This window comes from Aptenodytes forsteri, unplaced genomic scaffold (assembly GCF_000699145.1).
Source record: "Aptenodytes forsteri isolate BGI_AS27 unplaced genomic scaffold, ASM69914v1 Scaffold59, whole genome shotgun sequence".
NCBI lineage: Eukaryota > Metazoa > Chordata > Aves > Sphenisciformes > Spheniscidae > Aptenodytes > Aptenodytes forsteri.
In genome coordinates, this window is record NW_008794085.1 from 2,213,139 (window position 1) to 2,226,823 (window position 13,685).

Here is a 13,685-nt window from a genome sequence, read left to right on the forward strand (position 1 = left end):
AGTTGTTTCATATTTCTTATTACAAGCAGCTACGTTCACCAGACTCATTTTCAGGACTTGTAAAAGCTTGATGCAGACAATTGTCACTAGTTCAATGAATCAAATGCAAAAAAAAGCATTTTTAGTTTATGGAGAAAGTGGTGGAGTTGCCTGCCAGATGTCATGTGCTAGACAACTTATATGCATGGTTGACTTCAAAGATGAAGATACTGACTGTGTTTTTTATGTCATTAAACCCATTAAGCATTTTCTCACATCGGCTGTGCACACGCTTGCTCCCCGCCTGTGCTGAATGAGCCTGTTTATTTTGATCAGCATCACAGTAGGCTGGCTGCTTGCCTTAGTTCACCGAGGGGGAAGAAGGGTCTCAAAAGAGGCAGACCGGGAAGGGAGGCCTTTCTAATGCAGTGCAGATCCAGCACTGATTTCCTCTGGAGCTGGAGGATGCCGGTGGCTGCAGAGCTGCCTTCGAGGCCCGAGGAAATCTCAGAGGGAGGGGGAAATGGTCAGTCAGTGCTGTACTAATCCAGCCCAGCTGTTCTCTTCCCTGACTTGGTGACCATTGCAGAGCTTTAGAAGAGGAAGCTATTTATGCTTCTGGTGAAATGTGTCTTCTGGAAAAAGATAATTGCTTCAAATTATCAGCTCACAATTGCTCACAATTGCAGGTTGCATTCTTCTAAGCTGAATTTTCAGTTTTACTATTCAACTTGAGAAAAGAAATATAGAAAATGATACCCATGAAAGATTGCTTCAGAATGGCTCTAAAGCTGGCCTGTTTTTAAAATGTGTATGTTCTGATGAAGGAGCTGATGTGGTGATTTTTTTGGATGGCTTAAAAAAACAAAAAAAGCTGTAATTGTTTTGCCTTTCATTTTTTCATTCCAGGCAGAGAATTTTTTGTGGGTCTTTCCAGGCGGACAAATCAACGTGGTGCAGAAATTCTGGCTGACACATTTAAGGTTTGTAGATTCATTCATGCCACAGGAAATATAAGCTATCATCCACTGAACCAATTTAAAAATTATACTGGCCAAGATGTTCGTCATACTCAAGTGCTTTATTTAGGACTTACTAAAAAAATAAAAAGGTACAAGTTACTGAAAAGGTTTGAGCATCCTGTAAAGTGACAGATGCTGAAGTTGGATGTGAAATGTGAGATCGCTGCATAAAAGTAACTTGGATAGTGGGAGGCTGTTATTATTTGAGAGCATATCAACACTCACGTTCTTAATGTTCTCATGTATCAGCAACGTGTTCTTATTGCTGGTCCCTAGAGAGGTTTTATGTACGTACTGTTTAATTACGCATTTTAAGGTATTTCTTTACAGTTGCAACAGTAGTAATATTTGAAACATGTTCTGGATTCTACTCCAGTGTACCAGACAAGACAAGCTGGTCCAGAGGGGTATGTCATACTTAAACAGTTGACACTGTGCCCTGGGATACATTGCTATTGTTAATTTGCAGAGAGTAAAATTAATTATGGAATGTCTCAATATAATTATGGAACTAGGACAATTTAAAAATATTTATAGCAACCATTCTTTGCTCCTATACAGGATTATGCTGTCTCCACAGTCCCTGTTCATGATTCTTTGCATCTGAAGAGCTTTTGCAGCATGGCTGGACCAAACTTGATTGCTATTGGATCAAGTGAAGCTGCACAGAAAGCCCTCAAGGTAAAGCACATAAGAAAATTTTCTAAACAACAAATTCGGTTTTTTTGTTTTTAATCTCTGCTCAAGCATGCTGGAATTTTAAAATAGATATAGATCAATGAAAGAGGAAATCTGTACATCTCAGGGTCTCCTGTATGTGCAAACCATAAAGAATGTTTATATCGGGCAAAAGAACAGTGATGTTAATTTAGCTTTAGCTATCTTCAGGAAATAAATGGATTATACAGTTTAAAATGGATTATGCAGGTTATTACTTACAGCTTTGTTGACTAAAAAAGGTGATAATTTGGTGATAGGAGGGAGGAAGGAGATATCAGCAGAGCAGTAGGAGACGTTTACTTCAGATATTGCCATGAGGAAACGTGGCTTTTAAAATTGCCAGAGGGGAAGTAAAAGTTTTGGCACGAAGGAGGAGGGAGAGAGGTCTGATCCCTGTTGCGAAGATGACCTGTGTACACATTTTGCAGTGTGGACTTTCTGGATAAGGTCGGTAAGTAACTCCAGCCGCAGGGACCAGAGTCCAGGACTCCCCATCCCTCCTTCCTCTATCACCTGGCTGCAAAGTCAAGTTCCTTCCCGGTCACGCTTTTTCCTCTCTGGTCCCATGAGGGTCTCATAACAACGTGGCTTCAGCAGAAGGGAGGGAGAGTAGTCTCACCCCAGCCTTGCCAATAATTTAAGTCTCTAAACATTTTCCTTTAAATTAGGAGGTGTGGGTTTGAACCCTCAGGCTAAGAGGTCTCATGAATCTGGGTCTCTCTTTGCTGGCAGACTTGCAAACCAGTAATCTGTTGTATAGCAGCTAAACACTGTACTACCACCATCATCCTCAATGGGAAATGTTTATTGCTCCTGTGGTTTGCACTGGGGACAGTGGCTTTCCTGCCTGCTGGGTGTGTTCAGAGCAGATCTACCAAATTAATTTTTTGGGGGGATGTGGGCACAGAGATACCTGAGGCCATGAATCTCCTTACGCACATAGGCAATGAGACAGCTCGGCTGAAGGATCAGCATCCTGCATGCTCCTGCATGGTAGCACAGCTGCAGGCACTGATGCTTTGCAGCAGAAACTTTGGCTGGGGCACCAAAACAGCAGAGTGCAACTGAGACTTTACCTGAAGTGAAGCTTGAGGGCGTTTGTCCCTCTTGATAAATTAGGACCTACCATCCTGCATGATTTGGTTTGAGATGCAGGTAAGCCAGAGCATGTCTGAAAGCATTGCAGCTAAGTGTCTTAAGCATTTTTATCAGGACTTGCCTTCAATGGTTAAACCAAAATCTACTTTTCAGTGATGGCAGCAAGTCCCAAATTTTCAGCTTATGATTATACTGATTTTTTTGCCAATAAATAAGAACCTAAGTGCAGGCTTTGCTCTTTGGCTTTGCAGAAGCCTCCTTGATGCAATGTGATCACTAACGCATGGAGGAAGCCAGCTGTGTGTCCCTTATAGTAAATGAAGAGGTGTGGAGATAGTTCTGCTTAACTAGTGAGAAAATTCTCTGAAATCCGCTCAGTTTAAATGCAACTTACGCAACCCGACTCATATCTCTTGCCCCGGTTCTAAAGCATGAATTATTTTAAAGAACAGCACTGCTATTGGTGCCCAAGGCTGCTGATCTGAATCTGTGCCGGGCAGAGCGTTTACAACAGAAATAGTATGTAACTCTGAAATCAACACCCCTGGCCCCCAAAGAGCTTAGGAACCCATTCTGCACGTCTTATACACCTTCTTGGCTTCAGTAAGCTAGTGATATTTATTACTTTAAAACATCCTTAAGTATTTGCAAGATGGAGGCCTGAGAGACTTCTTGTCCTTACTGCCATGCTGCGATACTTCATTGCACATTTGCATTTCAGATCTCTCACATTTTCCTCATGGGCATAGTCCTAGGACTTTTCATTTCCCAGCAGCATCATTTTTACTATCAGAGTTTGGCAGAGATTTGGTGGGTATTTTTTTCTTTTTTACCTTGTGACAGTTCAAGATTTAAAATGTCTCAGTCCCCAGCTAAGATAAAACCAACATTTCAAATCCCAGAATCTCCCCTACTGGACATGGGTTGAATTATGGAGGCCAGGAAAGTGCAGTCTTGGCTGGCTTAGACTTGCAGCCTGGCAGCAATTAAGGGAATAGGATAGCAGCCTGATTGCTCCGCGTGAGCTTAGGGGAGCTCTTAAACAAGAGGACGGTCCCTTGGCTTCCCACATAGTTTCAAGTGGCTTTAAGTTTGCTCATTCATTTGAAGAAGCTGTCAAAGTTACTCTCTTACTAGAAATCACTAGTGAAGCTCTGGGAGCACGTTCCCAGCTTATCACCCATGTCTTCTCCTCTGAGAAACTTAACGACAAATGGTTTTGGTTGTAAAGGTCTGATGCTGTGAGATTGATTTAGTCTGGGATGGAAAGTGCCCTGCATCTTGGCCTGTGAAATATGCACTATCCCAAATATTCAGGCTCAAACTCGAAATGCATCGCGAGCAGAAGCCTGATGAAGTTTGCAGATATCCAGACAGCCCTATACTTGTAGAGTGTTTATAAACACGAGCAAAATTCAAGTACAATACTGGTTGCTCAGAGCTGCAATTTGAACTTGAGCCAGGACTAATCTGAGAACTCATCAGTTTGATTAAAGCCTTTTGCACAGCTCGGCTTGATGTTGCAGTGCATCAATTTAGCTATTGTAGCCAAAAATATTTTTTGGATAAGCTGATTAAATGTTGCTGGTAACTAGCTGTCAAGTAAATACCAGCATTAATCAAGGTACAGTAAAAGCAGTTACATTTTTAAAAGAAAATGGTAATTAACAAGATAATCTAGTAGTCTTTGATTGTTGGTGGATATCTTTTAAAAAATCACCTATGTCAGTTTTCTGTGTGTTTCTCTCTGCATTGGAGATTTAGCAGCACGTTTACATGTGTGTGACATGTAAACATGTCGTGTTTGCTCGCACCCTGCCAGCTGGGGTTAGGGACTCTGGCCCAGAGCAGCGGTTTTGTGCCATAGCACATGCCCTTCTCGCACTCCCAGCGAGCTGACAGGTTACATCAGGCAACCACATCGCAGTCAGAGCAACGTATGAAGTTACCCAGAGTGTATTTCTTGCTCGGTGTATTGGATCCAACTCCACTCTCATCCTGGGGAACCTCTAGCTGTTCCTCCAGGAGTCTAAATCTCTTCAGAGAAATTATTGGAGAACAAATAGGGAAAGTGTCTGTCTTGGAAATGACGGAGTTGGCAGTGGTGCTTATCACTAGCTTCCTCTAACATTTGAATTCTTGCTTTTTGACCTCAGTGATTTCTTTGTATTTGTTCATTTGCCTCCGAAGAAAAAAAAAAATCAGTTGGTAATCAGCTTCTTGCAGTCTTGTGGAAATGCAGTTGCAGTAGGACCTCTATGAGGCACTGATACTCAGAATTAAAAGCTGCTCCCTGGGTTTCACCAGATTGACTGAGCTATGGCAGTGCTGTCAGCTGCTCCTCTCGTTACCCATCGCAGTCTGTGTGGCAGTACGGTCCCCTGAGCTTCTACTGAGTCATTTGCCTGGCACAGCCCAGCATGGCACTCCTTTATTGTGATAGCTTGTTATTTTAAACCTCTCCTTTGTTGTTGCCATTTTTTCATGTCTGCTCTGGAAATGCAATCATACAAGCAAGATGATTAAGCTGTCTTTTACCATCTCTGGTGGTTGAGTTGTTTTCGTTCTGTAGCGTGTCTTGTTAGGCAACAAGTGAACTGCTATGTCATGCTATGCTAACGTTTTATATTTAAAATAGGATTTATCTTCCTACTAACAATCTTGTTTGAAAGAGAATTTTTTCTTGATTGTTCTTATTGTTGCAACTCCTGTAGCCTTACAATACTTTAAAAATGGAAAAAGAAATTGCATCTGGTGCTCACAAATGGCAGAGTGCAATTGATCGTGAGTTTGGTGCTGTGTGTGTAATGTAAAGCGCTGCAAGTGAGCTAGGAAATGAGTGCACAGAGTTTAGGATTATAGAGCACATGCTAGAAGCAGATAATAAATCAGAAGTGACATTTTAACCATGAAATCCTCTTCAGGCTCTGGGAAGTATAGAATATTTGGGCTGGAGATGAAAAGGGCACTCGAGGAAACTGGGTGAAAGAGAGAGACAAATTAACTGCAGAAACTACCGGGGCCTATAGTGGCTGTCACATCTGAAACTTTAACTTCCCTCTGCTGTGTTCCGCATGCATTTAGTTCCTTCTTGTAGTTAAACCTGTTCATAATTCCATACACATAACTCCATAGTTGAACATTGGCCATGGCGGTTGAGCCAGTAGAGCCTGGGATTATTTTTCTGTTCCCTCAGTGAAGCCAGGATTTCCTCCAAACATGTCACGTTAGGGCTTTGATCCTGCACTGTTGGAGTCGCAGACCTTTACCGTGAGCGTGAATGAGGACGAATTCAGGCTGTGATGGTGCCGGCCCCAGCGTAGGGAGGTGATGGGGCAGCGCTGCGGGCGAACACTCTGCACTGCTTTTTCCACAACGAGGGACGCAACCCTGGGGTCTTGCAGATGAGCAGGAACTGGCCCAGGACGTAATCCAGTTCAGGTTCCAGCAGCAAATGCTAGGCAAGATGACAGTGGGAACCATGACACAGCATCTGTTACACACTCCTTTCCGTACTCTCTCAATCTATACTAAATCCTGAAAAGCCACGTTTCTGTCCGTCAGCTGTTCGTGTTGGTTGGTACAGAGCACAAACCCCCCCTCTGCTTTCTGTGATGAGTGAAGACCTGGACAGCAGCAGATGATGGTGGACACAGTCCTTGGTTTAAACAGCTTTGTCTACGGTCAAACCATTCTCTGTCACCCTTTGGATAACTTGGTAGCAATCCCAAAGGATGTGAGGGTTACACGTGTTGTTCTGAGCTTTGGCAAGCTCAGCTATTCCCTTGCAAGCAGTACGTGTTGTATTTGTAGCAAGTGCCTGCTAATGAAGTTGTTCTCTCACCCATTGGGAAATGAGGGTTGTTCTTTGGGTAGGCTCTGATGTTGGGCACTCTCCAAAGGACTAACTCCAGGGTCTTCCCACAGGACTGGTAGAGAAAGCCTCCAGCTGATCCCGCTGCTCTGCGGTAATGCTGAGTGTCTGGTGGTTGCTGATGGATCTCAGAAGGGAGCGGATGACTTAGAAGGAAGGTGGAAAACCCATCATGGTGCCTAGGGGTGAGGGCTGCGACGTGGAGAGCACTCATCCCACCATATAGAATCATAGAATAGTTTGGGTTGGAAGGGACCTTTAAAGGTCATCTAGTCCAACCCCCCCTGCAATGAGCAGAGACATCTTCAACTAGATCAGGTTGCTCAGAGTCCTGTCCAGCCTGATCCTGAATATTTCCAGGGATGGGGATCTACCACCTCTCTGGGCAACTGTGACGGATACACTCAACCCCTTAACCACACTAGCAGTGGTTTGGTACAGGCTCCAAAGGAGGCAAAGGCCTGAGCCATAGCCGGGCCAAGAACTCCTCTAGTTTCAATCCGCTCTCTGAAAACCCACAAAGGAGCAGAGTGACACAGTGAGCATTGATGCATATGAGCTTGGAACACCGATCATGCGATTAATGCATGGCTTAAAGCGGGTGACTTTTCCAAGACTTATTTATCAAGAAACAAAGAAAGTTGTGGGTACAAGGAGTCTCATGCCTACCTTTCCATCGCATGTGATTTGACTACAAGCCAACCGCTTTATTCCATAAATATGACAGCCTAAGTGAGCCATCTTTGAGCTCTCCCTGCTAGGCAGCGTGGCTGCATGGTGGTGATCTCCCCTTGAGCTGGGATGCCTCTCAAGGTTGCTCCTCGAGGCAGAGAGACGTTTTACCAATGGCAAATCTTTGGATAAGTCCAATTTGAGCTCTCCCTGAATTGCAGCTGGACTGCATGCCAGGTGACTCTTCCCTTGAGCTGGGATGCCTCTCAAGGTTTGAGGTTCCTTACCTGAGACGAAGATATCCTTCCTTGCCCAAGGCCAAAAGATCCCTTACTCGCGATAGATCCTCAGTAAGTGGCTGATAGCATGCTGAATTAATATTAATGAAACATTACTAATCCATGTAGCTATTAAGTATTAATTACTATAAATTTTGTATAGGTAATTCCATTAGACATAAACCATTGTCCAAGTCTGAGACTAAGATTGGACCTAGCCACACCTAAGCTTCATCAGGAGTTTAGAAAGCAAGGGGGTCCACTCTGAACCTCGTGACTCAACGGAAGGGTCTTCCTTACCCTTTATGACTCTGGTCTCTGTGTGAATCATTCTAACTCGATTCTAACTCAATTTTCCTTTGTATGTTTCTTCCATGCAGTAATTAATAAGGTGAACCTTGCTATCAAACTTACTGAACCGTGGCAAATCCCTGTTAAACTTCCTTAAATTCCATTGAATTCATTGAACTCTGTCAAATTATTATTTTACCTCAATAAAACATATTGCTGCTTCTCTCTTTTGAGTGACGTGCATTCCACTTATTCGTGACAGCAACCTGCTCTAGCGTTTCACCACCCTCGTAAAAAATTTCTTCCTTATATCTAGTCTAAATCTATCCCCTTTTAGTTTAAAGCCATTCCCCCTTGTCCTGTCGCAACAGGCCCTGCTAAAAAGTTTGTCCCCATCTTTCTTATAAATCCCCTTTAAGTACCGATAGGCTGCAATGAGGTCTCCCCAGAGCCTTCTCTTCTCCCGGCTGAACAACCCCAACTCTCTCAGCCTTTCTTATGGCCTGAGCTTAATCCCTGTGGCTGCTGTATCTGGGGTATTCCCTCCAAGATCTGGGATAATGGCGTACTTCCTGGTTTCACGTGAAACAGCTGGGATTTCACCTGGTCGTTTTAGAGGAACGGATGCTAATTACAGAGGCAGTGTGGCCATGGCAGATGTCAGGGCTGAGTGGCATTGCATCCCAGCGGGACCCGGAGCAGTGGTGACTTGTGCACTTCTGAGCTCGTCCTTGGTATCCTAGGCTCCGACCTCATTAGTTGATGGGATTTTATTATGGTCAGGAGTGTATCGGAATATGTATAGTAGTGCAATACCATGACGTCAGCAAATACCTTTCTTTTTTTCCCCCGCTTTCGATAAAAGGTTGGACATGATTGCTCTGCCTTGTTCTTGACTCTCCCATTCAATATCTTCTATTGGCAGTGGAGCTGTTTATTCATCCCTTAAATTATTCCCTGAAGGACGCTATTGCAAATGCAGCCCCGTACACTGTTTTGACAGAGGTCAAGGGAGGCTTATCAAAACCACATCTTAAGGACAAAATAGAAAGGAGTCTCTTTTGGGCAACTAGGCCCTTGGTCTGTATCCAAAGCTATGATCAGAGCAGTGCTTTTAAAGACTTGGGCGCAAGGAGTTGTTCTAGCATTGGCAGTTGCCCCCATTCCTGTGATTAAATGCCTTTTATTCTTATTCTGTCTTTATAACTGAAGTCTCTGCAGTATGCCAGCTTTAAAAAGCTGAGTACTGTTTCCCTGCGTGAGAGCAGGGTTATAGTGCCTGCATAAAAGCTAAGGGGTTCCCAGCTGTGCCACAGAAGCACCTCCAGAACGGGCACCTAAGGGAAAAATTCATCTATCTGGTGTTCTTAGAAAGCAGCCCGTACCCCCGGGCAGCATGAAAAGGCTCAGCTAAATCTGCCCTTCCTATTGTCTGTATAATGTCTGTCTTTTCTAGTAATGCACAAGTTTGCATAAAAACATTATCTCTTCTTCCTTAAGAATTCATCATTTGTGCCTCTGCTTATTCCCCACATGAAGTCATAATCCTCTATTTACGATATCACAATGGGTTGCTGTGGAAATGATTACTAATATTAATAACCTAAAGAGGATGACATCAGTTAGGGAATTAGCAGAAAGTGCAGATGAATGCTGACTTTTCTGTAATGCAGCAACAAAGAAAGGTTAGTGAAATCCAGAGAACAATTGACAACTTGCCCCTAAAAATAAAAATTAAAAAATGAGACTCTGCTGCTCTCAGCCTTATAGATAGGAAAATTAGTCAATTTGTAAAATTCTGTGCACTTTCCTTCAGCTCCCTCTGATTTTCCATTACTTTATGAATTAGGGGTATAGGGCGCCTCAGAGGACGCAGGTCTTCACTGAGTACCAGATGACCTGCTACTTTAAAAAGGCAACTAGTTGTGTTTTTCTTTTAATTAAGTTAGATGGTGTAATAAACATACTGTGCTTAACTGAGTGTCAGTGCTGTTCAGTTTGCGTATATGCAGAAGAATATCTTTTGGAAGATACAGACTCAAAAGTATATATTTATAGAATAGAGACTGCTGTATTAGTCTTTTTTTCCCTCCCCCGCCCCCCCAAAGGGCGAGGAAAGTGTCCCTTTCAATATATATTTGTCGTCACCAGTAAGGCTGTCAGCCACAGGAGCCGGGTCAGAGGCTGTCTGAGAAGATGTCATTTGACTTGCGTAAATGGGGACTCATGTTTCTATTCCTTTGCTGCTCTTTTTTCTTTGACTATTCTCTCCCTGGGTTCCTGTTCCAAAAGACAGGATGTTCGTCCTCTCGCCTTCTTGACTGAAAGCAACAACATACGTAAGCCGCTTCCTTTTCCCCTCCTCAGGTCGTGGTTTCCCTTTGCAGTGGTCCTTGGGCAGAGCTGGCAGACAGGTGACAGTGTGGCCGTGACGCAAGGTGGTTCAGAGGGGGAGAGCAGCACAGGTGCGCGTGTGAACGGCACGTGGTACCCGTCACATCTGCCGTGATGCAAAAGGTGTCCTGCACCAGGAAAAGCGGAGGAGCAGGGTGGGAGAGGTTGCTTAAAGAACTCTGCCTTCTGGAAAACATGACTGAGAGGGTGCAGCAGGGAGGAGAAGCCCAAAGCCCAGCTGCTGAGAGCGTGGGTGGTAGGTGGAAATTAAAGTAACGCTCTGGCTGTGTATGGGCTAAGAAATTTGGCATATTGACCGTGGCAGACTGTGGCATTGCTGGTTTCAAATAGATCTAGAATGCAGTTTGCTTCCATAGGGTCTATCCTATCCTGTATCTCTAGCAGACTTTTTGGTACCTGACAAGAAGCCTTAGATCATTCTACTGTGATTTATGCTGCTCAAAGTGTCTGTCTTGACCCCTTCCTACTGAGTCTACCCCACTGTTGTCTCTCCTGCCTGTCTGCATTTCAGGGGTGACACTCCTCTTAGATCTTGACATTCAAGAATGTCTCTGGCTTTTCCAGCTCTGCTCTTCTGTCCCCTCTGGTTAGCTTGGCCAACTCTTTACGGTCACTGTTGTCACTGCTGCATTTCAAGGAAACTCTGAGAAGCTGTTGAGTAGTGTGGTTTGTATGGCAGGCTGAGTCCCCGCATCCAGGCACGTAGCACCGTGGCATAGCTCTCCAGCCCCACTCTGTCCTGCATTTTCTTGCGTTGAACCCTGAGGCTGCTGCTTTCTCTCTCCAGTGCCAATTGTTTCTCCAAATACGAAAAAGCGAGGAAAGAACTTAATAGACAGAGACAGAGCAATAAAACAATGAATGAAATTCAGTGTAGGTAAGTGTAAAGTGATGTGCAGCAAGGGACAGGGAGAATGATGATGTGGACATCACATACGGAATAATGTGCTCTGACTGATCATTACCACAGAAATAAGATCCTGGGCTTGTTGAAATTGCCAGCTCAGCTAAAAGCCTAATGAAGAACATCGTTATGCCACTGATTAAAGCTGTGGTGCATCTGCATGTTGGCTGTTGCGTGCACTTCGCACGCATGATCCCTTCATTCCAAAAAAGATAGAGTAGAACTGGAAAGATTCAGAAAAGTGCAATAAGGATGGCCAGATACCTGGAATAGCTTGCCTGAGGAGACAAACTAAGCAAGGTATGGCTATAATCTGAAAAAGAGACAACTAGGAGGGGATGATAGATGTCTATGAAATCAGGAGTGATGTGGAAAAGGTGGCTGGGGATCAATTGTTTGCTGTCTCTCCCAGTGCAGGGACCAGGGGAGCTCTAAAAGCAAGGGGCAAGTTCAAAAAAGAAAAGAAATGTTGCCTCCAGTCCCTGTCTTAGGATCCAGAAGTGGGATATCGTCACCTCTGACGTGGGGCTGGAGACCCACATCATGCAGCACTAAAAAAGAAGCACTTCCAGGTTCTACAAGCATTAAAAAATGGCAGGTTTGGTAATCGGAGGTATTTTCCAGGTAGTGAGCAATAACTTACCTTTCTCAGTCCTCCCTCCAGATGGCAATGTACTGGCCAGGTGCCCGTCCTCATCTTTTGCCTTAAGTGTGTAAAGGCATAAGTCTGCTGTCGTTCCCAGACAAGTGGTCCTTCCTCCAAGCAGAAGAGAAGCAGGCTGTCCTCCCAACTCCCAGCCAGCCTGGGGGGATGTGACTTGCATATTGCCGAGTTATTCCTCTCATCAGTGTTAGTTGCCCTGCACCACAAACGACTTAATTTTCACCGTTGCAGGCAAAGTCTTGATGTAGCTTAATCTTTTCTCACAATTGACAATCTCTTGGATTAAAGTCTTCCAACTTGCACTGTACCCCAGGCCAGATGTTCCTTAAGCATCAGTGTAAACCAGGCCAAACTTTAATGTGCTTGGAAAGAAGGAAGAGATGGGATGGAAAAAATATCTTCAATAGTTTTAAGTGAATAGTTTTCTTTTAAGAATACTGTGACTGGAAGGATTTAGGACAAGGTAACTGAAATCTGGTGAGGGAATGATCCTGTGGGTGTAGGGTTACATGCATTTGACTTGGGCTTAGGTTTGTTTTTTCTTCTAAATGTTGGGGGCTAGGGGAGCAGGAGCTAACCAAAACAAAAATCAGACCCTGAAAATCTGCACTTTCTGCTTCTCTATTGACATGGCACAGGCATTTTTAAGTGCAGTGTTCATTGCCACGTTAGCAAGAGGAACACTCACTGTATGTTTGGGTTTGCTTGTGGGGTGTTGGAGATATGAAGGCGCGCTGCAGGTGTGGTGGGTTTGGTCGCTGCCTGTCCCGCAGTAATCTGGATGCGGGTAGGTCCCAGATGGCAGCAGGGCTCGGACTAGTGCCGTCCTCATGGAGGGGGAAAATTTGTAACTAGGCTTGGCCTGGTTTGAAAGTGCATGTGGTCATCTTAACTCTGTCAGTGATAATAGGCCCTAAATACGTACACATTTTTCCTTCATGCATAATGCTCCTTCATATTTAGGATTATTTAGCTTATCCATTACCTCAGTTGTTGGAGGACACACTGTAAAAAACTATAGAAAAGGCATTTTAGGCTATGCGAATGACTTCAGTATAAGGAAAGCATGACTAAGGGCTGAGAGAATGCGCAATGAAAATCACCCTCTTCAGGCTGAAGAAAATTCCCAGAAAAACTAGGCATGCGGGAAATGCCTGCCTCTTAACGCAGCTCGTCATATAACACTTGTGGGCAGAAAGCCAGCCCTCCGCAAATGCATTGTGTGAGCGCTATAGTCTTTGTAAACTTGTCATTTCCAAAAAATACGTATTTTTGGGGTGTATCTGATAAAAGTACAATCAAAGGACCTTGCTTTTATCTCCTCCTCTGTCCTGGAGTCCTATCTGGCCAGGCACATGTGCTCAATGACTTTACATAATAGAAATATGGAAAACCCCACGGGTCTTTAAAATAACCTGATGGCGGCGTATCAGTGCATTTCTGCTGCATCCAGAGCCTCCCTATGGGGCAGGTTTGGGGTGTTATTGCCAGGGTGCTTTCTCAAGAAAGTAGGGTTTGAAATTTTACTTCAACATGCAGGCATAGTTACAACAGGGATGAAAGCTTGCAAATACAATTTCCTTCTTAGAATCATAGAATCACTGAGGTTGGAAAAGACCTCTAAGATGATCGAGTCCAACCGTCGACCCAACACCACCACCCACTAAACCATGTCCCTTAAGTGCCTCATCTACTTGTCTTTTCTCCAGGGATGGGGACTCAACCACTTCCCTGGGCAGCCTGAGCCTGTGCTTAACCACTCTTTCAG

The 13,685-nt window shown here is 44.2% G+C and overlaps 1 protein-coding gene across 1 annotated transcript in view; it reads left to right on the forward strand.

The window, feature by feature from the left end:
* DDAH1 (dimethylarginine dimethylaminohydrolase 1) overlaps positions 1–13,685 on the forward strand; it is a 101,089-nt gene that overhangs the window by 81,214 nt on the left and 6,190 nt on the right. The window contains 2 exon segments of the mRNA XM_009274039.2: positions 889–962; positions 1,563–1,682. Coding sequence (XP_009272314.2) covers positions 889–962; positions 1,563–1,682 — 194 coding nt within the window.